Source organism: Pyrgilauda ruficollis, unplaced genomic scaffold, assembly GCF_017590135.1.
Source record: "Pyrgilauda ruficollis isolate IOZ18807 unplaced genomic scaffold, ASM1759013v1 scaffold91, whole genome shotgun sequence".
Lineage (NCBI taxonomy): Eukaryota > Metazoa > Chordata > Aves > Passeriformes > Passeridae > Pyrgilauda > Pyrgilauda ruficollis.
Genome location: NW_024531155.1, coordinates 2,179,479 through 2,206,716, shown reverse-complemented (window position 1 = coordinate 2,206,716; position 27,238 = coordinate 2,179,479). Strand labels below are relative to the sequence as shown.

General features: G+C 41.6%; 1 protein-coding gene across 7 annotated transcripts in view; it reads left to right on the top strand.

Annotated features, from left to right (window-relative positions):
• Window positions 1-26,162, top strand: part of ARHGAP24 (Rho GTPase activating protein 24) — a 182,817-nt gene extending 156,655 nt beyond the window's left edge. For 6 of the 7 annotated variants that reach the window (XM_041489217.1, XM_041489218.1, XM_041489222.1 and 3 more), the window contains 6 exons: window positions 7,893-8,100; window positions 18,144-18,276; window positions 19,023-19,096; window positions 19,503-19,624; window positions 22,134-23,205; window positions 25,431-26,162. In XM_041489217.1, coding sequence (XP_041345151.1) covers window positions 7,893-8,100; window positions 18,144-18,276; window positions 19,023-19,096; window positions 19,503-19,624; window positions 22,134-23,205; window positions 25,431-25,674 — 1,853 coding nt within the window. In that variant the 3' untranslated portion in view covers window positions 25,675-26,162. Of the gene's footprint in view, window positions 1-313; window positions 455-7,892; window positions 8,101-18,143; window positions 18,277-19,022; window positions 19,097-19,502; window positions 19,625-22,133; window positions 23,206-25,430 lie in introns of those variants that run through there. The other variant, XM_041489219.1, reaches the window with a different exon arrangement.
• Window positions 26,163-27,238: the final 1,076 nt, after the last annotated feature.

The following is a 27,238-nucleotide window of genomic DNA, read 5'->3' as shown; positions in this document are numbered from 1 at the left end:
GGGCACTTCTGTTTGAATGGAAGATACATCTTTCTGCTGAAACTCTTTTGTTGTGACATTGCATAATAGGCAGTTGTCTCACTGCAGGAAAAAAAAGAAACTAAAGGAAATAGATGGAAGGAAATTGTTCCCCAAAGCAAAACTGAAGCAGGGAAGAGAGCATCAAAATAATTTCAAGCCCTACCCAAGATCTAGAAGACCACAAATCTCCTAGCTCCAGAGGAAAATACACTATTATAAAAACTCTTCAGCAGTCAGTAACGATGAGCAATCGTGGTGTTTTGTCTGGATGCTGCTGGTAAAGGAGAGCTTTGGAGGGACGTGGGGGCTCTGGCCTGTATGATGCCTGAAGACAGAAATGCTGGAGTCCGAAGCCCAGGTGCCTTAGCAGCAGCTCCCTTCATTCCTAAAACTACTTACAGGAGAATTAAGCGGTGCTTTAGCTTCCGCAAAGGTAGGTCTGCTCTGTCGCTGTGTTCTGCTGTGCTGGTGAAGAAGCCATGGCTTCTCAGAAGTCACGGGGGCTCTGTGTGCAGGGGCAGATGAGAGCAACGAAACAAAAGGCATTAAACAATGCAAATGCCAACATTCCACGAATGATTTATTTACTCCTTTGTTCATTTGTTTGTAGCTGGCCAGTGGATACTGTCTCCTCTACATAATAGCCCATGAATGCAGGAATGAGGTGGAATGAGACAAGATCATTGCAGTGCCTCTGAGCAGAATTGAGTGAGAACACTGAGGGAATTAGACCTGTGAGGCTCTGAGTTGCCTGTTTGGCAGAAAATCAGGAAAGGGAGTTTATATTTGTATTTTGTCTATGTGGGAGGAGGGCAGGAGAAGAGAGAGCAAAGCAAGTTGATAAAATCTGTGCAGAAGCTTGAGTCTTTGATTTCAGAGGTTTCTGATGGAATGAAGTGTAGCTCTACAATGCACTGTCCTGGTGCAAGGGCTGCATTGCCACTTCATCATGCTGCCCTGCAGCCTGCATTTGCCTTTTCACCTGCTGCATAGAGAGGTTTATAGCCAGTTTTGTTTTGCCTTGCACATACCCCTGTTGAAGCAGAGCATGGAAATGCTCGGGTAAGAGGGCAAAGAGGAGGCTGAATGTCATAATATGTCAGCTGCAGGCACTGGAGGGGAAACACATGTCTGAGGCAGAGGTACAAGGAGTGATAGTAAGGTGTTAGGGCACTTGGGATGGGTGAGGAGAAACTGTTTCCACGACAAGGACAAAAACTGTGTGGGGGGAAAAGATGGATATTAGTGCTGTTTTAAAAGCTCTGCTGGACTGAGAAATCCAAGTGAAAGGGCTAAATTGTCATGTTCTTCTGAAGCGTGAGAAATTATTTTACAAATTATGCAAATAATAGAAATTATACTGATTCTTACACAAATTCTGTCACCTTCTGCTGCTCCTTGCTGAGCTGTTCCCCCGTTTGCCCTTTTGCAGGACCAGGCAGCTCTTTGCTCCCTTTGCTCAGCAGCAGTGTAGTGACATCATTGCTTTCGAGGGCTGGCGAGCAGGCACTCAGGGGCGATGTCTTGGAAGGAAGGATCGCAGCCAGCGAGGGGCTCACTGCAGAACTGCTGCAGAGATCAGCTATCACCTGCAGCTGAGGTAGCACTGGGAGCTGTCTGCCCCCTGCACCTCCCTCCCCAAGGCCCTTGGTTGCTGGAGTTCAGTCCTGCTGGAGGCTGGCCAGGAGGATGTGCATGTGTATTGCGTTTCAAGGTGTCGGTGTGAATTAGAGCTGCCTGTGCCCCATTTATACCCTTAACTATTTGAGAAATGTTTGGAAGTTGAATAAAGGATTAGCTGATAGTTTTGCAGACAGCTGCCTTTGTGCCTCGGTACAGCCTTAGCTGCTCCAAGAAGAGCTTCAGCTGTTGATTCTTCCCCCATGTGTTCGGATACAGAAACTCTGCATGTCTAAAACTCCCAAGTGAAGCAGCAGCACTTGGCCCAGCAGCAGAGGACAGAATGACAGAGGTGGTGCTGCTAATTTGCTTTCCTCTATGTAAAATTTGTTTTGGTTGCTTTCTTATATGCATTTTCTGTCAAGGCCCCTAGATCAGAGCTGTGGAGTGCTGGGGCATGTATTTAACTTGGTCCATGTCCCACTGAAGTCAATAGAGAGATTAATAGACATTAACTGGACTCAGTCAAGCCTTTGCTATCGTGGCACTGGCACATTAGGCTAACTACACTTGTCTTATTAATTGGTTTACCGAATTATTGCAACTTCATTTGCAGATTGTATACCTGAGTGTAAAAAAGGCAAAATTAGCCTCCTGTAAACCTAATCCATAATTGCATAAAGCAGATCAATTAGATCTAAGCTGTGCAACATGATGCAGAAAATAAAATTAGCAGGGAAAACCACTGGCTAGTCATGGGAAGAAGTATAAGAGAATCATGACATCATCTTCACCAGTGATATCGGGTATAGAACCCTTCCTGGAAATGCAGATCAAAGTTGCATTGTGGTTGGCACCAAAAAATTAGATGCCAGACTTCTGGGGTTTGGGAGTTACGTCATAGGAGAAGTGAAAGCTCGGAGGGCAGCATTTGAACAGAGACAGAGCCAAGCATCTTTAAAGTCCAGCTTGAAGCAGATGCTCTCTGTTTAAGTACCACCACAGGAACTTCCATACAGAACATGCAAGGTCAATGGAGAAAGCAGTTTCTGACGAGGCAGTATCTGTTGAGAACATTGGATAATGTGGTGAATTTGGGTGGACACAGTTGTGGAGACGGAGGTGGCATTGGCTGTGGCCAGAGAAACAATGCAGGCTCTGATGTGATCAACTGTGACAAGTTCCTGGTGATGTTTTTAAGATTATCTCCTTTCCTTTCCTGTATCTAATTCTGCTCTTATATCAGAGTTGTTTTTGCAAGCAGATTATTAAGTTGTGCAAATGTTCTAAACTCCAAGGTGGGAGTTTATCTTACTTTCTCTACTGCCAGCATCACACTGACTGTGGGGTTGGGAGAAGTCTTGAAGAGAAGAAAATTATTCAGGCAGGAACAAAATTCTGCTACCACTGGTTTTGGTGGGTTTTTATCTCTCCTGTACGTTACAGAATTCTGTAGGGAAGAAGAAAATACTCCCTGTCTTTGATCCACTCAAAACAGCACTTACTGCTGGGGAACATCTGAGCAGAAAGGTGATGGAAAATAATGATTAAAAGCTTTTTACTAGGTGTTATGTGGTCATGACATCCACTTCTTTGTGTTATTGCAGGACTTTTGTTCCCAGCCCCACTGTTGAAAGCCATTCATCTGATCTGTTATTTTCTGTCAATGAATTACTGATGGAGAATTAAGAGCTGTTCAAAAATTCATGTCCAGATTCTAAGCTGAGATCAGTTCCTTCAACCTTAACTGACCCTTTCTGATCAGTACTGCCCATAAAACCAGAACTTGTTTTGGAAGCACCAGGCTCCCTTGATCATTTGCTGCACATGTAGAGGTGTGGGCCATCTATGAAAACATCACCTCTCAGTGCCTTTTGCTGTCTGAAACCTTATGGCTCACTGAATGTGTGTGCTGTGGTAGATCTAGAGTGGCCTTTTTTGAGATATTCCTTATTTCAAGCCATTCCTTATGGGTAGAATAGCCACCTAGATTTTTCTCCTTTTTTCCTCCTGAATCAGAAGTCCATGGACTTTAGATGTGATGCCTGCCTGTGTTCAGTTAGCTGAGGAAATCATTGACTAATAGTGTTCTTAGATTTTAAAGCCATATTCTAACTGTAGCTATGAACCGTGAAAAATAACCACAGTGCTTCCACAGCTCCTGAGAAGACATATGCAGAATTTGCATACAGCACTGTGGTGTTTTTCATAAGGTTTTTGGGTATCTGTTAAGCATGGAAACCCAGTTTCTCAAAGTGTTTACAAAACTTCTGCCACGGGAATGTTCTAGTTAATGAATAACTGCTCAGCATGCCCTTTACTAGCATGTGATTTTCCTCTTTGATGTTATGCGTGATCTTGGTTTAATTGGATATAGCTTTACAGACCTGCAAGGGCTCTCTGAAAAAGCAGTTCTGCTGATTAAATCTAATGACTGGTCAGAACTGGATCCTGTGCATTTCCCTGCCTTCCACCAGCTGTGGGGAAGCTAAACCAATGCTATTCTGAATCTCATGGTTTCTTGTTGATTTGTTTCTCCTCTGGTACCCTATCCCAAGGATAAACCAAGCCACAGGTCAGCTCTTGTGTATCTGTGCATTTCTGGATTTTGGAGACATTGAGATTCAGGAGCCACTTGAGTTTGGATTAGTATGTGAGTTATGAGGGCTCTCTTCTACTTCCTTCTCCAACAGAGATGTTCTTGTTTAGTTACTGTGGTGGAAATTTACTCCTAAGAAACAGCATTTGAGATTATCTCTGTGATTTTAGTTATAATCTAGTCTCCACAACTTGGACTGTCTTTTCCTTTCTTCTTTGTAAAGGAGGTGCAAGTAATTACCCATTACAGCTGATAGTGTTCATAATTTTCTCTGCCAAACATTATGGAACTGCAGTTTCCACAGGAATGCCTTTGCTTCCAAATAGTCAGCCTCTTAATGCTTGCAGACTGTTCACCTGCAGCATCTCTGTAGCAGATAGCTGTGGAATGAGAGGGGATAAAAGCATTAGAGGGGGGCAGTGGGAGAAGGTATGAATTACCCAGGAGACACCAGAAGGATGATGAGCTAGGTAGAAGCTATGGCAACATGATGTGGAAGCAGAGTTGTCATGTTTCTGTCCCTTCTGCCCCTGGCAACAGAGTGCATTTGCCATAAGGCATCAGCAAGTCTGTAACTTCAAGTCAATATTTGTGCAGGCTTATCATGACTGATTCGTTTCATGGCCAAGTGCTGCCTGGTGCAGCGTTCTGTGTTTGTTAGGTGGAGGAAATGCTTCCTTTGGAGAATCTTGTTCAGCCTACACTTAGACACCAACCCAAGCCTTCCTGAGATTAATTCCAATGCCAGACAATTTGAAAAACAGTGTTTCATTCCAGTTACAGGCATCTTAGTCCTTCCTGGTTCCCACCTGTTTTCAGTACATTTTGTATTGTGATGCATCAGCAATTTATAATAATATAGTAAGGGTTTTTTCTCTCACTGCACAAAATGCCCTTATTCTGATTTTATTCATTATCTATTAGATGTGCTTTGAAAACCAATTTTAAAATGAACCAAAAAAAAAAAGGCAGCATCAAAAAATATATTAATAGAAAGTGATGTATTTTGACTGTAGTGTCATTACTAATAGGAGTTCCGAAGCACTCTGGTCTGAGAACTTACTCTTTCCTACAAATGGAAGCTGCAATATGCATATTACTGATCAAGGAAAGTTAGCATGGTGAGAAGGTATAAACAGTAGCAGAAAGCTTATTCCTGCTAATTGTACTGTCAGTGGGCATGAATTGTAATTATGTGTACATTCTGGTGGTATAATTGGAATATCCTCTCATATTTTGTTTGAAAAGAGGCAAAAAGTCTTGTGTTTAAAACCAGGAAATCTCATGCATTCTTGCAAGGAGGCTTAGATTGTATGTTCATAGGGCAAACTGGAGTAGGATGGCCCAGTCCTGTATCTAAGAAGAAAAAAGCCAGGGGAACAGCTCTGGGGAAGGGACCTGGGTGCCCTGTGGGGGGACATTAATGTGGACACGAGCCAGCAGTGGACCTGGCAGCAAGGAAGATTTGACAGCAGTCTGGGCAGTATCAGCAGAAGCAGAGCTAGCAGGAGGAGGAAAGTGATTAATGTCTTCTGCTTAACATTTTTTAGACCATATTCCAAACATTGTGTCCTTTAACAAACAAAAACTCACCAAACCCAGGAGGTGGGTATAATACTAATGTGAGCTGAGCAAAGGGTCACTAAGGGGTTGAGGAGCTAGAACACTTGCCCATTGAGGAGAGGCAGAGAAAATGGGGCTCGTTCAGCTGGGAGAAGGGACAGACTGGGGAGCACTGAAGGGCAGCCTGCTCCTACATTAACAGCTTTGAAATCCCCAGACTCCCATAATCACACAGATTCCCTAACTGACTTTCAGTGGACCTTCCTCCCTAATTCCACTACTTTGGGAAGGAGAGTGTAGCAAGTGGAAGGACTTGAGGATTTTCTTTGTGTCGACCAGCTGCAACTCTTGACTTGGAAAAATACAGGAGACACAATTCAATTAATACTCCTCCCATCCCCATAGTCAGTTTTTAGAAGGTTAGGAAGATATGCAAGAATTAAGAAAACATACTTAGCTCCTTAGTGCTTAACTCCTCTGCCAACCTCAAGGCCCCAAAGTTTGTGGATGCTACTTCTGTCAGTAGTCTTCTAAGATTGACTCTGAAATTGCAAAAATTCCTTCTTTAACTGCTAATTGTTGGCCTCTGGGTTTTGTACAGCATGTGCAATAAGGAGTCACTGAGTGATGTTCATTCCCCTTACCTACTGCTGGTTTTTTGGCATCCCCAAGTGTGGGTACCATGGAAATCACAAAATACACTGCTCTGCATCTCAGAGACTCTCTGGATGTCTTAGCAGGACATCATTTACTCTCTCCAGTTACTTCCTCTGCTACAGTAGAAATAATTGCTTTTAACTACAAACCTCAGACCTTCCATATGGGTAGCTTGCGACCTGCCCTACATCCTTGAGCATTTGCAAGGCAGCTGTCTTACCTACAACTGAGTTGTAAGTTATCTTTCTGTTAAAGGAAAGATGTACACAGTAAAGGTTACCCGGATGAATGCTTTGATCTGAATTGAAATATTGGGGTGAATTAAGTTTTTAGGTCAAAAGCAAAAGCTGTCTAGCTCAAATTTGAGCTTTTTTTGAGAAAAAGCTAACCAAAACAATGGTGTTTTTCTTGTTGAATATTTTATATTTTTAAACTAGCAGGAGCATTGTGCTCAGTGAATGGCACAATTTACTGCCTCCTTTTTTTAAATACTTTACAGTGTACGTCATTGCAAAAGCGAGGTAGTCATTTGGTCTTTAATTTCTGATCGTGACTGCCTTAGAACTATTCATTGTCTTGCTATATATAGAACTTGAATTGCCTTCCTTCAGCCCTAGTACTGTTCAGCAAGTGGTGGTCTCAGGAGAGAGCTTCCAGCACAGATGACATGCCTGAACATCATTGTGCTGCTCTGCACTTTGAAAGGAGAGGCAAAATAAGCTGTAAAGAGTAGCTGTCATTCCAATGGTAGCACTGATACCCTCAGATCAGGGTTGAAATTAATTCTGCCAAAAAACCTCCATTTTCTTCCGAGCTTAAGGACGAATTCAGGTTTCCTGCAGTTCATCTGACATATTTCACCTTTCATGTCAGGAACTTCTTTTTGCGTACAAAATTTATTACTGCTAAAGCAGATGGTGATAATGCAGTTGGTAATACATAATGGATTTATCATTGTCTATTTGGAGAACAAAATAGTAATTTCATTTAGTAGCAATAAAATTCTGAGTTATAAATATTTTTCCCTCCATGTGTACAGATAATGTTTGTATGTCTTTGGAACTGAGACAGGAGGTACTTAATAATTAGGCATTAACCAAAAAAGATGGAGATACACATCACTTTTGAATCAGAAGTTTTATGACAGAAAATCCTGTTTGTGTTATTTCTGTGTTTTCTGTGCCTGTGGTCTCACGAATAATTCAGTGTTTTATTTTAAATAGTGTTTTTGAGCATTGTTGGAAAACATGTCAGCACTGTATTTCCAGAAGAGTGTCAGTGGTGAAACTGAGCATTCTGCTCCTAAGAAAGGAGCAGGTTAATTGTCCAGGCATTTAAATGACCTGCAGATTGCGCGGGTTGTAACAGAAGAGTGGACTGCTCAGATGTGTTAGTGATGCTCAGCTGAGTCAGAGCTCTCTTTTTGGTGCAGGTATTTTTGGGCAGAAGCTGGAAGACACTGTGCGGTACGAGAAGCGCTATGGGAACCGCCTGGCTCCCATGCTGGTGGAGCAGTGCGTGGACTTCATCCGCCAGCGGGGGCTGAAGGAGGAAGGCCTTTTCCGACTGCCTGGGCAGGCTAATCTCGTCAAGGAGCTACAGGATGCGTTTGACTGTGGAGAAAAGCCTTCCTTTGACAGGTAAAACCCTGCAGCTGTTCCCTCGCCCTGCAGCCGAGGCGGGGCACGGTGTGCTGGGCTGGCTGACCCGCAGTGCTGTAAAACACATGGCAGCAACAGACAGAATTTTTGTTTTTGTAGGTTTCTCTGTGTGTTTCCTATTACCGCTCTGAAATGTCTTCTTTTTTGTTCCGACTTTGATGTCTGATTTCAAAGCGTTTCTGGAGAATTTCCTTTTGTGAAAAGTTGGTTAGGGAAAGTATTGCTAATGTTTTGGCTTAATCAAAAATATCTGGATTGCCTTGATCTTAATATCATTTTAAATGCAGTGGTGATGCTGGCATTTAGTCAATTCCACAAAGGAAGAATTTCTGTTATCACCAGTCTCAGTGTATTCTGTTATCTATAGAACTTAACTGGAAGGGAAGATACTTTCATGCATTTCTTTATAATTTTGGGCCTTTGGTCTTATAATGAAAGTCACTCTGACCATAGAAACAAACCTATGTGATCTTGAGTGTCCACATCTTATTTGTATTCCAATATTTATGCAGTTTTACAGAGTTAATGAGAGTTTCTGGGCCAAGGAAAACCTGGTCCTGTTCATACAGCTGGATATGACTTTACTCTCCTGTAAGTAATTGTAGTCTCCTGTGATTTTTGTACTGTCTTCCTGTAAGCATTGGCAGCAGTAGTCACATATCCAAATGTCCAATCAGAGAAACAGAACCAGTGCCACATGGACTTTTTAACTCTGACCAGAATTACTATTATGGTCATGAAATTCCAATTCAGGAGACTGTTAGACAGTGGTTGTCCTCAGCACGTGCCCTAAGTGACATCCATATCACACCCCCACAGTGGTGTCAGCATGCTTCACTGCATTTGTGGGCCCAGTGGGGATTAGGAGGAAGAGGCAGATTGCATTTATTATGTGAGACCTTTGTCTGATAGCAATCCAAGTAACAGGAAGGAAAGTGTAGCTTGATCTTTTAGTGCAAAAGCATGCCATAATTCAAACCTGATTGCTGGAAATCATTTAGGTGCCTCCATTCCCTGTTCCTGTGAAGTGAGCAGATTCATTAAGCTTGAAGGTTTGTTCGTCAGATGAGCAGAAGGCAGACACCTGTAATGTTCTTTCATCTCCAACAGTTTCCTCAGTCCTGACACTCACTTTAAAAGAAAAGTTAAGAATTTATAATGCTCTCAAAAAGTGACTTGTCTTCCTATAAGGTTTATTAGTTTCTCGTTTGAAGGTGAGTTAGGATAATAGATGAGTAAATGGCTTTATGGAGCCAGAGGACTATGGGAAGTGACTTTGTTAGCTGGTAAGTGTTTATGGCACGCTCACTTACTGTTTAAATACCATGAAACTTATTTTAAAATGGTGAAGAAGCATCTACATTTCCTTACTTGGACATTATGATAAATATTACTGATAATGTCTGTCTCTGCCAAAGGGTAGGCGAGTGGCAGAAACAAAAGGTTATTTTTTCTGTGCCTGTAAACCAAATAATTGTAGAGGAAATGCTTAAGAAAACAAGCCACCCTGAACTGTGGGAAGATGATGTACTGAACACCCCACTGAGAGGTACAGCTTGAAGGAAGTGCACAAATTCTAACTACTCCAAACGAATGAGACCAGGGCTCAGCTGCACTAATTTTTTTTCAAGGTTATCTAGCAGCATCTGTAGCACAGACTAATGAGCCCCATGAACAGGTATGCTGGCTGAGCTTTAGCAGATGAAAAGGAGAAGAGATTTTACATGCTACTGCTGTGAAGGATGCACGTAATTTCTATTCTAGCAATTAGAAACAGCAGCAGGAGCTGCCTATAAATCGCTGGTCCTGCAGTTCTTTTCTGAAGCTCAGAATTTATAGAACACTGACCTTGTACGTCCCCATGTCTTGCACAGGGTACTTTTCCTGTTTACTTTTTCACATTTGAGTTTGGAGAGGTGTTCAGGTGCAGCAGTGGTCCAGAAGTCAAGCAGACATAAACTCTGATCTCTGCATTGTTTCCATTGGGCATCTGCTTTTTTCCTCCAACCTTTTGTTCCATTTGTAAACTCTTGAGGTGAAGTTCATTTCACAGTAGTACCTGTGTGATGACCTTGGTTTGGGGTGACTTTCCATTGTGCTGAACAGCAGCATGGGTTCTCTTTGGTAAGCTGAGCTCTTGGAAAGTGGCCACAGTATGGAAAGTGCTGTTGAGGAAGAAAAAAACACATACATTAGGCATCCATGCTTACTTTTTCTTGTGAATCTCTAGATCCACTGTGTTTAATATGTAATTTATTACATGTAAATGTAATTAATTTATTACATATTAAAGTAATAATAACATATAATTTATTACATGTTATTATTAGCCAAAAGTCCCATCATGCAAAATCCACCCAGGTTCTCTCTATTAATTTACATCAATAGTAATGGAGAGAATTTTGCAGTTAGAGCAGAGCTGACATTTTTGTTCCTGGGGCATGGAACACAATGGAATACAGGTCACACTTCCGTAGCGGTGCTGGGTCACTGGCTCTGACAGGGAGAAAGACTGGCTACTGTCATCAGTGTTGGAACTAACACAAAGAGCTGATGTTTGAGGAGTAGACCAAGCACAAGCAGAGCAAATAAAGCAAATTAGAAACAAGAAGGAGAACAGCTTCACTCAAAAGAAAATGCAGCCCTATTTTGAAACACATAAAACATATCTGAGAAATAGTTGCTTTTATGTGAGTTAGGGGCTGGGTGTTCCAATACTGAAGTCATTTATAAAAACCATAGTGGAAAAAATCCTCCACTTAAATTTTGATCTTGATGTTATGGTTGGAATAAGATGTTGCTGAAGAACTGTGTATGAGAAGGAACGAGTGTTAAAAAATTTTCAATCTCAGGGACTGAGAAAATCCTGTGTCTCATCTGAAACATCCAATACCCCAGGCCCCCTCTTACAAAAACTGGAACACCATCATTTCTTGATGATCAGTATTGGAAAGGTGAGGTGCAGCTGCTGCAGCTGAAAATTGCTGAGGCCTTTCGTGTGAAGAAAAACACAACGCCTCAAAATTGTGTGTCAGTTTAGAAACAAAAATCAATAAATACCTCACTCCCTCTGAATGTATCTGCACATATTGTGAAATTTGCTTTAAGGAACTAGCTGTGCAATTAGGCAATCACTCATGCTTGCTATTATTTGAAATATCCTTGGTATTTCCAGTACAGCTCCACCTCTGTGTAAAATTGTCCCCTCCAGGGAATCCATTTTCTTCCCCCTTGGGGTATTTTCTTCTCCGTTCTTGTGTGGCTTATGTTTTACTTATAAAGTCCCTCATCTCCTTTACAAATCATACATTTGTAATGACACAAAGTGAATTATGACCATTTGTTCTGTGAAATTAGCACAGAGAATATGGCACTGCATAAGGAAAATTGCATAAGGATTTGTTCTCCAGTTTTTACCTCGGAGGGGTAAAAATTGGATTTCTTTTTCTATATTGCCTCTTTTCATCTGCTGTTCGTCACAATTACTACCAGATGACATGTGAGATAACATTGCTCAGGGAGAAAAAATATTTGAAATGTCACTGAAACAAATATTAATAAAAAATTAATGTGATTGATGTGTGTGGCTTGGATTTTCATAACTATTACTGATGTACATAGTTGTTCAGTGGTTCAGAGAGTTTAAAACTTACATAGCTCACCCGCCAGCATTTGTGTGCGTGCACAAGAGAGAAGGAGAGCACATAAATGCATATTCAGCAAAACAAAATCCCTCGTACATTCTTTTATGGGTATGAATTGCTCTAAAAATGTTACTGCTGTGGTCACCATTGCAGTCAGCTGAGAAAAAGGGTGCCTAAGTTGGTAGTATGTGATAGCTGGCAATACATATTCACTGGAGCCAAGTAATCCAAAATGTAAAACTGCTATGTTCCTAGGCATTAAATCACTGGGATTGTTGAAGCAAAATAAGACAGTGACGAGAATGAGGTGAGAAGGAGCACATGCACAATTCTTTTTCTCCTCCAGAGGAGGAAAAAAATTTTAAAAGAATGTTTTAAAATTGTGGTAAATGATGGAAATGGGACTTGTCTCATTTGGGCTGCAGTCTGCATTGGCACTATGCAGATGGCAAGCAGAAAACACTGGTTGTAAAAATTGTTCTTTGTTTTTCAGCGCCAAGCCTGTACATAAGAATTTGTTTAGAAGCAAATAGTTTCCCACAAAGAAGAGGCTTCATATGCCTTCCTACTGGCAAAGTGCAGTAATCCCTTAAACTCCACATTTTTATGTGAAATGAAGTCTTTACTCGAAAGCTTGTTCCTGCCAAACACAAATGGCCTTAGGCCTGTGAAAATTCCTGTTTGTTTCTTCTAGTTCCAGACTTTCTTCCCTGATCCTTTCAATCTGCTCATCAGCTATGCCTCTGGACCCACTTCCATGTCCTTTCCAATTCCAGCCCTTACTCTAACCAGCTAACAGAAATAGCCTCTGCATATGGCACAACTTAAAGACCTAGTCTCGCAATTAAATACACATTAGGAGACATATCTAGTGTGATGCAAGGGTCATTAAATCAGTTTAATTGGTGTCCTGTTGTGTTTTTAGTTGGGTTTGGTGTCCTCAGTGTATTTTTAGTTACTGGCAGTGAATGAACATTTGTAGTTACTTGGCATAAATTTCAGTTTCAGAAATGCTTGGTTTGTCAGCTGTGATTGAAACAAAAAAAGAAAAGGCAGCTACATATTTCATTTGCCAGTGACCAATGATTTCTCAGAGAGCCATGGTCACCTTTAAGAAATATGGCACTGCATAAGGCACTGCAAAATGACATTTTGTTGCCATGTGCAACTTCTGAGAGAGTAGTTTTTTCAAGCATTTTTATCCAGGTTGCAAAATTGGTGGCTTTTTCTTCCAGTAAACAAGAACAGGTGGGTTATTTGTTGTTGGTTTCCGTGTTTTTACATATGATTACAATCCCTGAAAAATCTTGGAGAAATTCATATTTCAGGACAAATCTCATATCAGGAGAAAATCTCATATCAGGAGAAAATAATTGCCAGTATATTCAGTAGAGCTGGTAGATCTTTTTCCTAGAGGGAACCCTTCTGTTTCTTAGACCTCTGCCCGCCTTACCTGAAAGCATTTGTGTCACTTTAAGGATCTATATTTTTAGAAGTAATTTTTAACATCCTTCCCCATAGAATTTGTCTTTTTCCTTGTCCTAAATTGCTGTCTTCATTGCTGTTCTTAAAGCCTTTATAAACCTGCATAAATTGGCTGCTGTTACAATTACTGCAGTTTGTACCTAACTTGGAAATAGAGTCTGCCAGTCTTCAGTATTCCTTGTGGGCTGTGGAAGGTAGCATGCTTTGTAAAAATGGTGAGCACGAGGACAAAGGAGCAGGATTGGTTTGGTTTATTTCTCTGTCTAAACCAAAAAAAAACAAGAATAGAAATCAGTTAACTTATAGAAATAGAAAGAATAACTTAAGAATAGAAATTGTTAACTTATACTAGAGCCAGACTGGTAAATGCTTTCATATATGTTTCATAAGTTGTAGGCAAAATTTAATCTGGTACTTAAATGAGGCACAGGACTGCTTGTACTAGATCTCTGCATTATGTAGGAAAATTATATAGAGTAATGCTTTGAAGATACCCACATAGAGGAAGAAAAATCACATAGCACATTAAGTTAACCTGACCTTTGAATTTCTGGACGAAAGCCTGTCTCCCAAAATCAGTCAAACTGGTACACAAACTGTAATGTTCTCCTTTGTTTTATTACCAGGACTCCTAAATTGAATTACAGCCTCACAGCTTATTGTTCCCTACTGTTTGTTCTTCATGCAAACTGTTTATGTGCCATCATGATCTAGAGCTATTTTTGGCAGGGCATTAATCTTTTTGTAATGTGACCGTGCCTTGTTAATACTTCCTCTCGGAGAGTTTATGAGGGGCTTGTTGGCTTTGTGCTCTGGAGCGCTGACTCCAGCTCTCTGAGCAGAGCACACTCTCTGCTGGTCCGAGTGTGAGGGTTGTGCCTGGATTTCTGGTGACCTGCTGGGCTTCGGGCGTATTGTTTATGGTAGAGGGAGTGAAAAACTCCAGGGAGTGTAATCGGTCTGACAGCCACTTCCACGGTGTCTGTGGTATCACAAAGGAAAGTGCTGTCAAAACAGCAACGCCACGAGAGATATTAATGACAAAGTTCAGATGAATGGGGCTTTAATGTGATGACTAAGGAGAGGCTGGGACACGTTTGCATTTGTCATGCCTGTGCATGAGCAGTGCTGGAGTGGGGGCATGCTCCTTTGGAAATGCCACCATGAATGCAGCATTAATGTTTTGGTGAGATAAGTCATCTTGTCTCAGACCTCTCACCACAACATGCCAAAATAGCTGTTCCTCAGCTTGCTGATGCTTTTTATTACAATATGACTATTGTTACATCAAATTCCCCACTTTGTGCTTCGTCATTGCCATTTCAAGCTTGTAATTGTGCACTTGGAGAAAGTCTACCTTGGTTAATGAGAGTTGTTCCAATTTAGATAACAGAGGATTTTCTGCCAGAATTGACATCCTGTTTTAATAAAAATTAATGCATACTTCAAATCATGTTAATTATGAACATGTAATCATGAAACATTTTGATATTACACAGTCAGATAGCAAAAGAAATGTGACGATAGGTATAATCATTAAATTTCTGTAGCTGTAATGACTCTGGAATGTAGGCAGGGGCAGTGCTCAAGAGGGAAATTCTGCCCTGTCTTAAGCTAATCAGTTGTAACTGAAAAAAGTCCATGAGGAAAAGGTCCTCCATAGGCCTGCAAAGATCCATGTTTCAAAAACTGCACCAGTTTTCCTCAAGGCAGAAATCTAAGTGCTGTTGTTTGACTTAGACTGTCGATGGAACACTGTAGACTAAAAAGGGAAAGAAATGCTCCCAGCCCTCCATTTCAGCACTTCTTTGAAACCTACGGCTGCCCTCTGTGGCTAAAAAGTGTTTAGTGGTATTTGTGGACTAAAACACCCAAAACACAGATGCATTAGGACTGAGTCTGCCATTTAAAAATTTTCCCCTGTAATTTAAAGCAAAAGGTGAAAAAAGTAATACTACCTTGCAAGGTCTAAACAAGTCTGAGATTCTGAGAGGCAGTCTTTCAGTTACATTATTTATAAAAATATTGGCATTTTTATGCCCACAGTTGCACTCAAGAAAGTTACTAGCTTTTGTCTAAATGTTGATAAAGCAGAATTTAAAAATCCAGTTCTTAAAGAGCTTGGCAAGCAGTATGTCTGTGTATGCAGGCTGTCTTTATTTTGTTTGTACTTCCCAAATCTGTAGGGTGATTTCTGTACAGATAGATTAAATGTTGAGAAGTGGTCTAGTACCGTTAAGGGAAAAAAAAAAACCAACAAATGTTCCAAATCTTACTTTGCGACCCCACCATCTTGTGGTAGTCTGTGGTATTGCTATAGAAAATAATAATTGAAAAATTAGTTTTAAATATTGTAAATGTGTCTCTGTCTGCTGAATGCGACCTGGGTTTCTAATCCCATCTTGTAAAACACCTTTCTATATACTTGTAAATACAGCATGTGCTTCAGGAAGTTAATTTGAGAGCAGCACTTCCCAATTTCCTTCCTCCTCAGCATCCTGCCTCCCCATTTCTCTCTCAGTTCCTCCATGGTAGACCCACAAGTTTTGGCACTCAGCTTACCTCTCGCAGTGATAACCTAACAGTACTTCACACCAAAAAAAGAAAGTTTAGAAATTGCAATAATTTTCAAGGCTTCTGTCCCCTTCTTCAGCCTTTTTATTCTTCAGCTGCTGTGCCCTCTAGGAACAAGTATTCCACAGCAAGGACTGGTGTGAAATTATTCTTACATACTACATGAAGCATGATCCTGGCAGTACCAAGAAGAGAAGATATAACTGTGTAATCCCCTTACTGAGAGACCTGTGTGCCAACTTCTAATTATTCTTAAGTAATTTCCCTCACTTAACCTGTTTGATTCTTCTATTTTGGAAAGACCTCTCCAGTTTTATGCAAATAAACTCTGTAAAGATATGGTTAAATGCTTCAGCAAGGTGTGAGGAGTTTCCTTGTTTAAATAAAAAAGCAGTAATAATAAAATCTTCAGAATGACGATCAGTGCTGAGTTGAGATTAGGCAGAGCACAGAGGTTAGAGGCCAAATCTGAGCTAGCATTTGAAATCTCAGTAAAGAGTACAATCATGCCTAGTTTCATGCTAGTAGTTCCCCACATTTGTTATGTATGTATCCAGAAACTGTCGAGGGTAGGTAATCACTGTTTTGAATTCAAGCCGCTCTACAACAGAGGGTTGTAATCAAGAGAATAGAATTGGAACTTTCTTTAAAAATGTGGGTTTGCATTAGTATTTTGTGGAGTATTTTATAGAGTTTCTCTAGAAAACTCTTTTTGGAATTTGAGGTGGGAATTACTCATTTTGGAATTAGAAATGTTTTTCTGCACATTCATTTTGAGGAGTTTGGTGGTGGTGGGCATTCAGACATAGGCAGTGCTTTATCATCTCTCTTCTTCTGACATACCATACCACATTACTCTAAGGCTGTTCCCACCATTCCTGTTAAGATTTAACTTAGTAAAAGCTGTTACTGTTTTAACAGATTATTCCAAAATAATGATTAACATACCTCTAGCAAAGCTTAAGGGCATCAAATACCAATGGCTCCCTTTGAGACACTGTGAGTTTAAAAAAATACTCCATGTGTGAAGTCTGCAAAGAAAAGTACATAATACTGCACATTGTAGACATGTGTGTGCATTTCCTGTTTCTTATTAATGAAATGAGCAAAATTTAGTGCCTCCTTCTGTGATTTTTCAGAAATCAGAGGGAAAATACAGCAGCTTGCAGTACAGTTCTTTATCTGAGCCAGGGAAAGCATGTAGAACATTCCAGTAAGGATTTGAATAAATGCCTGAGTAGCTAAACCCAGGGATGGAGCCAGACATAATGCAAGAGAGATTTCTTCATGCTAACTTGTGCCTTATATCTAATTTCTACTTACTTATTTTTAGATAAGTACTGCTAAGTTAACAAGAGTGTAATTTACACATCATAGGAACATTGAAGCAAGTGTGATTGCATTGTCTGAACTTGTGATTGTGATCCTTCTCTCTGTGTTACTTTTAGTGTGCCTGATAAACAGCTGAGGTTCCTATTAGCTGTATCCAAAAACCCCTTAAATTTCTGCAAATGCAGTTATGGGAGGCACATGTCTTATCAGGCCTTTTGACTGCTGGCCCTGTGATGTTGCCTGTTCTACAAGCATTCAGACACTTTCTGTTTGGTGCCTCAGCTTATTTGGTACAGGATAGAGCTAAAACTCATTTCCTAGAGATTTGTGGTTCTGAGTGTAAAGTTTTTCCAGGTTTTCAGTGTAAGAGTACAGCTAAAAGGCGCAGTAGTCAATTAGTGGAATCCCACAGGAAAAAGACGCATATCAGGGAAAGAGCTGTAATTCCAGTAGGTAGATTTCAACTAAATACCTGTGGTATGTATGGTTTCCTTTAAAACCTGCTTCTTGAATACTGGTAACAGAGGATGTGGTGATAAAAAGGAATTGAGACACACTGGGCATGTTTTGGGAGCTGGGGTCATCTCTAGTAGGACAAAAATTCCCAGTGTGTAAGTGCCTTGTTTCTAGCTCAGGTGAAAATGAGAAGTGTCATTTAGGATGGATTTTGCATGTCTGAAGGGAGGTGCTTGTCAACAAGAGGCAGGATCTATCTCCTCCGTACCTGTCTCTACAAACAGGGCCTTATGTATAATTATTTATGGTAATAAATCACTAGAGTTGACGGACATTTGCCTCTGGGTATCCTGAGTTCTTTATAGGACAAAAAATCCAACAAAAACCAGATTACTGGTAAGGTTTGTAAATGTATATATTGGTGATGAGTAAAATGTGAGGTGGCAGGGGAAAGGTGGCAGGTTTTAGCTTGTCAGTCTCACAGTATCATCCTGATTCACATTAATGACTTCGTGTATTCCACCCCAACAGCAACACAGATGTGCACACCGTGGCTTCACTGCTCAAGCTGTACCTTAGGGAGCTCCCAGAACCAGTTGTACCATATGCAAAATATGAAGATTTTCTTTCCTGTGCCAAAATGCTCAGCAAGGAGGAAGAAACGGTGAGTTGGTAACTCAAGTAAGGTGAAATAAAAGGCTGTTCCAGTTTTCAGGAGGAGAGAAGCTGGTGGTTGTCCTAATCTAAATGAGCATCTATTAATTGAAGCAGGTTTTGTATGAGAATTCTTGTCACCTGGGTCTTTGGGAGTGCTAAATAAAAGTCTGTAGCATAACCTTAGCTGTATTTGTTGCATGTCAGTGAATCCAGTTCAAGTAAATATCATTGTAGTCAACAGCTTCAATTTTGCATGGAAGAGATGTGTATTTTCATGGATTAGACTCTGAACTGTAAGAGGAAGGGTCTTGATGGTTGCTGTTAAATCAGGAGCCATTTATTAGTCATAATCTACTATAGACCAGAACTGGGTAAAATAACCAAATAGTTTCTTGTAGGAAATGCCAGCTAGTTCAAACCAGAACTGTTCATGTAAGGCTTAGCCTCGTTATAAGCAGGAGGAATGGAGCTGCTGGTCAGAAAAGGAAGAATGAAAGAAAAAGACAAGACATGATGAAACAAGATAGTTATTTTCTTGTTTATTTTTTCCAGAGCTAATCCATGTTAGCCTAATCCAAAATGGGTTCTACAAATTGTTTGTTCCTGATCATAGCCTATATTTAATGCTGCATTTTCAGTGGTGTGTCTGTTGTCTTGTAGTAATTGGAATTGCTGACTTTTTTTTTTAATCTCTGATAAAATATTAAGTAACTGTGCCTACTCACTCTTAATTTTTCCTTAAACCTCTTAAAGGGCCTGAAAGAACTGGTGAAGCAAGTGAAGAGCCTGCCAGCTGTCAATTACAATCTGCTGAAATACATCTGTAGGTGAGTGTTTTTGCAAGAATATCACAATGGTATTTATAAGTGTGAGCTGACAGACCTGTCTGTCTATGTGCCCTGAAGGAAAAACATTACTCACACTTCCAAGGACTGGAGAACTCAAGTGAAAGTACTAAAATGGTAGGTTTACTGCATGACTAATTAGTAATTTACTCTATCAAGATTGTGGCTTTTCTTTTATAAGCAGGAAAGAAGTGCAAGAAAGTAGAAGTTAATATATTATGTCCACCTGATAGGACCTTGTTTTTCCCATTTCTAACTGCAGTTACTGGCTTTGTTTGCATTTAGAATGCAATGCTTAAACTATTTTAAGAAACAATCACATGATTTGACTCTTTTTTTCTAGTTTTCCTCCTTACATGTTCCCTAAAGATCTCTTTCTTCCCCACAGATTCCTTGATGAAGTCCAGTCATATTCAGGTGTAAACAAAATGAGTGTGCAAAACCTGGCTACAGTTTTTGGCCCCAACATCCTGCGCCCCAAAGTGGAAGATCCTCTGACTATCATGGAGGGTGAGCTTACTGTACATAATATGTAAGAGAAAAGAAGAAATGTCTTTAGGTTTATTACCAGCACATAACAGTCTGTCCAGTAAGTTCCATATATCTGTTATATAGAGACAGAAATTTTCAACCTGAATGAGCTTTTGGGTTAAATCTTGCAGGCTAGAGTGAAAGGTACTGAAACGTGCAGCATTGCAAGTAGACTTCGCATGAGATTGTTTTGCCTTGGCAGCTTTACTAAACATGGACCTTCTCTCTCAAAACTTCCTGCAAGCATGGCATGTTCTTACTCAGCACGTGCAGTTGGAGTGCAGTTAATATTGGACAAGGAAGAGCTCAGGTTCACACTGCAGTGACCCGTGTAGAACCCCCACGAGGCAGTTGCATATTGCATGCCTTCCTGAACAGCAGGAATCAATTTACCAGCTGCATGCTCTCGTTACAGCCATGTTCAGCTGTAGCATTTTGCTGTGATTAAGACAAAAATACGGACGTGACAATGTCCTCCTATGACTGACTTCCTTCTAGTCTTAGTCTTTGTGGCTTCAACTCTGCATGAAGTACACAATGCCTTTTCTGCCATCAAACATGTTTTGTTTAATGTGGAGGATTTACTCAGCTTTCTCAAAAATTAGGGCTCTACATAGACTGTGCACTGAAAATTTTAAAAATGCAGTTTTCATAGTTTATTTCATAGTGTATGGAATTATTCTTTTCCGGTGAGAAGCTTTTTCTCTTCCCAGATCCAATTCCCTCTATACTTTGTTCATTCACTTGTTTTTCTGAAGCCTTAATTTTTCTCCTCCTTCTTTTTAATTCTTATGACAATGACCATGCTGTTGTGAACAGAAACATGGTATTTCCAAATCATGTATGAAATCTGTGAATACTGTCTGGAGCAACTCTCCAGCCTGCTTATCAACAGCCCTTAGAATTACAATTACAGTGCCTGTTGCAGGAAACAGGATGGATACTACATTCTCTGTAGGAAAACACAAATCACTTTTTTAACTGTTGAGAAATGGGTTTGATTAAACAGATTCATGACCTCTTCTAACCATTACTATAAGATTCAGCATAAGACAGTGCTGATTTGCAATTGGGCTACACATACTTAAATGTACAGGGACCTTGAACAAACACTACACATTGATTGATGCTCATGGCTACCCTTTGTCATTTCTCTTTGCCTTTTGGAAGATACAGAGTGCTTTTCTTGCACAGTCATTCAAAATAAAACATGCAGCTCTGGGGAACCATATCTTTATGATGGGGATGAGGAGTTGGTTTTGTTTGATTCAGCAGAGATTTCCTTCAGAATTCAAGCCACAGGGAAATTTTTTCCTGTCAAGTGCAGACATAAAAGTTGCCTAAGGACAAAGCAATGCTTGTAGTAAAGTTCTGCGCACAACAGGTAATGTTCTCAGAAGGAATGCAGCTAAGTGTGCCAGGGGATTAGCTAAAAGAATTTTCCTACTGCCTAGTTCTAAAGTATCATTTTGCCTCAGCAAACAAACAAGAACAGCTAAAAAAGATACTGAGTATCCATGTTGAATTGACTGGGTACTTGTATTTTAAAAGGGTGGGATATAAAATCCAGAGTATTACAAAGGAATTGATGTGAAATGATTTTGCACAGTGGGAATTTATTGATTAGAAGAGCACAGCATGCCTCTCAAAACTTTTAGCAGTTTAAAAATGAGGTGGTTATTATAATTACCTTGACCTTGTTCCTGAAATATTCTTAATAAACCGTAATGAGGGTCTGGTTAGCAAAATAGAGTTGCACATCTTTGTCATGCCAAATCCAGTTCTAAATGCTAGTGTGTAAATTACAGTGCAGTCAAGTGGTGTGCACACCAAGGGGCTGTTCTTTCAGAGGAAAGGTGGCCATCTATTACAGCAAGCAGCAAGCTGTGGTCCTGCATTACTTCCATAGAGTGCTGTAATGTGGCAGAGTTCTCTGGCTGCGTGCAGTCTCACCATGGAGTGGTTAAATGCATTCACATTAAATTAATTCTGTCTCATTACTGCACTGTTTTGCTTCACAAGACTAAAATGTCTGTTCCAGCAGTGCAAATCCCTTGCCTGCCCATTTGCTGTTAAACTATCAAACACAAGAGCTGTGCCAGAATGAGACTTTGGTTTTAAAACGTTCGCCACATTGAGTGGAAAGCCATAGTTTAGAATGATGCTACCATGTTCTGCTCATTATCTCCGCCTGTGGTCTTCATGGGATGCAGTTACTGTCATGGTAACAGCTTCTTTGCAATTGTTCCCATTGTTTTTAGGGGGTCTGTGAGGATTTGCTGGCTTGGTGTGATGGAAGGAAGAGATCACGCTGATGTGGCCCTGTAGCCAAGAGGCACTTCAGCCTTGTTAAACACTCAGGGTGTTAGACAGATGGCTGCATTGTGTCAATGTTTGCTAAGTATTTGTGGAATCTGGGAGATAAAATGTATTTATGCCTTAAGTAAAACAGACCATTCACAACCTCGTGCTTGGTGTCCCCTTTCAGGTACAGTAGTAGTCCAGCAGCTCATGTCAGTGATGATTAGCAAACATGAAGAGCTATTTCCCAAGGATGTAGACCCTCAGATGGGGCCTGAGGTGTGCAACAACAATAATGAAATTCCAAAGAAAACCACTGCAGGGCAGCTACAGAACAAAGAGAACAACAATACCAAGGAGACGGCAGTGAGGCGCTGCTCTTGGGACACGCCGGAGTCTCCCCAAAGGGGAAGCATGGACTGTGAATCTCTGACTGCTCTGCCAGGCAGCAAGACAAACAGCCCCAGGAACAGCATCCAGAAACCAGATGTCACCAGGAGCCCGCCACTCATGGTGAAAAAAAATCCTGCTTTTAATAAAGGTAGCGGCATAGTCACCAACGGGTCCTTCAGCAGCTCTGTGGAGAGCCCGGAGAAGAGCCAGGCCGTACCAAACTGCTCCCTGCAAACCAGGAGAACGTCGTCCCTGAAAGGGCCGGTGACCAAGATGGGCACACACAGCGTGCAGAACGGAGGGGTGCGCATGGGCGTGTCCAGCACGGACGGGCACAGCAACGCCCTCGGCAGCCGGAGCCCGGGCTGGGCGCCCAATGGCTACGTCACTCTGAGGGACAACAAGCAGAGGGAGCCATCCGTGGGTGAGTCAGGCCAGCACAACAGGCTCTCCACCTACGACAATGTCCACCAGCAGTTCTCGATGGTGAACTCTGATGACAAACAGAGTGTGGACAGTGCCACCTGGTCCACGTCCTCGTGTGAGATTTCTCTCCCGGAGCACTCCAACTCCTGTCGCTCGTCCACCACCACCTGCCCTGAGCAGGACTTTTACACAGGTAACTTCGAAGACTCTGTGCTGGATGGGCCACCCCACGAAGAGCTCTCTAACCCAGGTGACTATGAGAACAAAAGTGACAGGAGGAGTGTGGGGGGCCACAGCAGCCGAGCCACCAGCAGCAGCGATAACAGCGAAACGTTTGTGCCCAACAGTACCAACAACCACAGTGCTTTGCACAGCCTGGTGTCCAGCTTGAAGCAAGAAATGGCCAAGCAAAAACTAGAATATGAGACAAGGATAAAAAGGTAAGATGGTTCAGCGCTCTGCCATCTGACTTTGCAGAGTAAATCCAAGTTTTTCCTCTCGTGAATTGCAGTAGCTGTAGTCACTACTGTGTCACTCACTAGGTGCTTGCCAATGGTTTGTCATCTTTCAGTGTTGACATTGCTTCAGTGATACTGTGATGCAGAGGAGTGTTTCTCAGAGCAGTTGTTTGTCATGGTTGTGACATGTTATTCTGTTGGCGTCAAAAGTAAAGCCAGAACCTTTTGAGTGGGTGTCTGTGTATAAAATGTAATTAACAAAATTAGCAAAATCAGTAGCTTTTCACAGTGTTTCCATTAGCTCATGCCTATTCTTGAGAGAAAGGCAACTGAGTGTCACCTTTCAGTGAAAGCAATGTTGTGGCATACTCCACTTGTAGTTTTTGGGACTGGGGAGACTGCTGGACTCCTTTGCAGCCCTCATTCCTCTTGAGAAAGTGCAGCATCTGGGAGTTACCTCTGCTCGTCTTTGTGTCTTTGCTCTGCTGCTGAGCCTTTCCTTCAAAGCTCAGACCAGTTAAAAGAGGGCAAGGGAGGGATGTGTCTTTGTCTACAGATAGTGCAGTCTCTGCTCATACAGAGCAAGGTTGCAGTGGTGAGTGGTTGTAGTGATCAGTGAATAACCTCAAAGTCTGGGCTGAGCATTAATTAATGCACTCAGCAGTGCAGAGCTGAATGTGCTCTCTTTGTTATAAAGGTTCTTCAGCCAAGCTGTTCAGGACTTTCTGTTCTCACCTCTGTTACACAGCAGCTGTATTGCACTGGTACCTCTGGCACTGCAAGTCATAGATCACAGCATGAGAGCTGCTGGCAACAGCAGCTGCCAGTCAAAGTGCAGCCTGCAGAGTGTTGCAGTCTTTCACCTGAATCACTCTTTCCAGCAGAGTGTGCAGTGTAATGAAGCACTTCATGTATGGTTTAATATGTGTGCTGACTGTGTTTAGTACCACTAACATCATAGGAGGTTTGGGTTGGAATGGACCTTAAAGATGAACCAGTTCCAACCCCCTGCCATGGGCAGGCACACCTCCCACAAGACCAAATTGCTCAGAGGCCCATCCAGCCTGGCTTTGAGCACATCCAGGGATGGGGCATCCACAGCCTCTCTGGGCAAGCTCTGCCAGAGCCTCAGCACCATCACAGTAAAGAATTTATTCCAAACATCTCATCTAAACCTACTCTCTTCCAGTCTGAAGCCATTCCCCAGTGTCCTATCACTATGCCTCCTGATGAAGGGTCCCTCTGGCTTCCCTGTCAGCCCCCTTCAGATAGTGGAACACTTTAATGAGATCTCCATACAACCTTCCCTTCTCCAGGCTGAACAGCCCAAACTTTCTTAGCCTGTCGTTGTAGGGGAGGTACTCCAGTCCTCTTGTAACTCCATGGTCCTCCTTTGGACTTGCTCCAACAGGTCCATGTCCTTCTTATGCTGGGGCACCAGAGCTGGACACAGCACTCCAGGTGGGGTCTCACTAGAGCAGAGCAGAGGGGCAGAATCCCCTCCCTCACCCTGCTGCCCAAGCTGCCTTGGATGCAGCCCAGGATACAACTGGCTTTCTGGGCTGTGGGCACACATCACCAACTCATGATGAGTTTTTCAACTCATCAACCATCACTCCCAAGTCCTCCTCAGCAGGGCTGCTCTCTGTCAGTCTCTTCTCTGTCAGCCTGTAGGTGTCCCTGGGGTTGCCATGGCACAGGTGTAGGACCTCGCTTTACTGAACGTCATGACAGCCGTATTTACAGATACATGCAGGTCCATACTGGCAAATAAATACAGGCTGGTCAGCTGAAGAAAGGAGATCAGCAGTGAAACAAAGGCATTCAAGGCACTATTCTGACCCTGTGGGTAACACTACTACAACTAGCAGCAGCTGGGTGTCAACGCTTCAGAAGTAAAGGGAATAGTTAGCCTAATCCTGGAGAATGAGATGGAGCTGTTTGCTTCTGTGCCTTTTGCTGTTCAAAGGCATTTTCTAAATGAGCTACCAAAGAGACAAAGGTATTTTTTTAACAAACTGCCAGAGAGCTTGCCCTGTGAGAGCAGTTCATGGATGAAGCCATGGTTTGTAGATATACCCATCAGAAATTCAGTCTAATCTTTAGAAATTAAAAGATGTGTATGAATTTGTTGGTGGTGTGTGTTTCTGCTTGAGTGAGTGAGGAGTGCTGCTCAGGACCTGTCTGCTTTTATTTCCTTCATGCAGCCTGGAGCAGAGAAATCTCACCCTGGAGACTGAAATGATGGCCCTGCACGAAGAGCTGGATCAAGAGCGGAAGAAGTTCACAATGGTAGAAATCAAAATGCGTAACGCAGAGCGAGCGAAGGAGGATGCAGAGAAGAGGAATGATATGCTGCAGAAGGAAATGGAGCAGTTTTTCTCTACTTTTGGGGAATTGACAGTGGAGTCTCGCAGACCAGAAAGAGGCAACACCATCTGGATCCAGTGAGCTGTGGAAGCATAGGCTGTGGGACTTGAGGAAGGGCTTGGGGGTATTATACTGTATCAGGTGGCTGGTCACCTGTCTGAGGCTAGTACTCAACAAAATGTTACAAACCCTTGAAGGAGGAAATCATACATACATTAAGCAGTCATATCTACAGTGTGTACTTACCAAGTTATACTTTTTGAATGCTTCATGAGACTACTGTCAAGTGTTACAACTGGATATGTGTATATAAATTTAAAAATCACCTTAGAGCAAGAGATGTATCTGAAGAAATATTTTAATGCAAGTCTTGTATTTAAACTGGTAAATTGAGATGTTGTTGCAATCAAGCTTTATATAAAGGCTTTTCTCCCTTGCACTTAACATAATAAGCTATTTTTGGCATTGTGTTACCATCAGCTTATTTTGTATATCAAATGTTTTTTTTTGTTTTTGTTTTGTTACCCCTTTTGCTGGGGAGTGAAGATAAGCAGATATGTTAAGGTAAATGTGTGGATGGTTAGCCCTGATTTGCGTCACTTCCAAACAGACAGCAGGATTGAGAAACTGAAGTATGCCACGGGAAAAAGAAAGCAATACTGCTTTCACAGAATTGATGGCCAGGGGACAAAGTTCCAGGGCACCCCATTGTTAAATAACAAGTGAGGATATGAAATCAGCCTAGACTGGGGACAGTGACAGAGGGGTAAACAGCTGCTTGGGAAGAAGCAACAGCTTGCTGTTTGGGAACAAACGTGAGTGACCGAGTAAGAGGTTGGGGAGAGGGAAAAGGGGGACTTCAGGAGAAGTTCATCACATGACCTGAGTTTTTGGTGTACCCTGAAGAAGCCTTGTGCCTGATCACTGGAGTTCAGAGCAGGGGTATTAACCAGTTGTTCAGACCATATTTGCATCTGACTTACCTCTGCAGTCTGGGTGAGGGTAAGTCCTTTTTGCAGTGCTGGTGAAGGGACACACAGGGAGGTTTAACTGGGGACTCTGGTAACCTTATGGATATAAAAAATAACAAAACAAACAAACAAACAAAAAAAACAGCAACAACAACAAAAAAAAAGTCCTTGGTAGAAGTTACTGGGGCAGCTGGCAATAAACAGTAAATAAGGAAGAAAACACACCAACATATTCACCACTTGTATTTACAGTGCATATTAACAAGTTATCACACTGTCATGAATGCTTCAAGAGATTATTGTCAAGTGTTACAACTGTGAAAGTTCCAGGCTCTCAGCATCACCAAGGGAGGACCTAGAGGGAACAGCCTGGAGTGTCACAGCATTCAGAGTGCCAATGGAAAAGAAACAGCAGAGCCATCCTGTAAATTAATAATTTGTTTGGCATCTTTAAACACAGTAAGCATAACCTGTATTTTCTACACCATGGTAAGGATGTTTGGTTTTAACTTAGGGTTTAGGGCTGCAAGCAGTATTATTAGAGAGGGTTGTTGAGACATCTTGGCTTCCCTCTAGTGTCTCTTAAATATATTGCAATTATTTTTTAATTCCAGCTGAAAAAGATTGATGAAGGTGGCTTCAAAGAATCTTCTTGGTTATAGTATGGATATTAA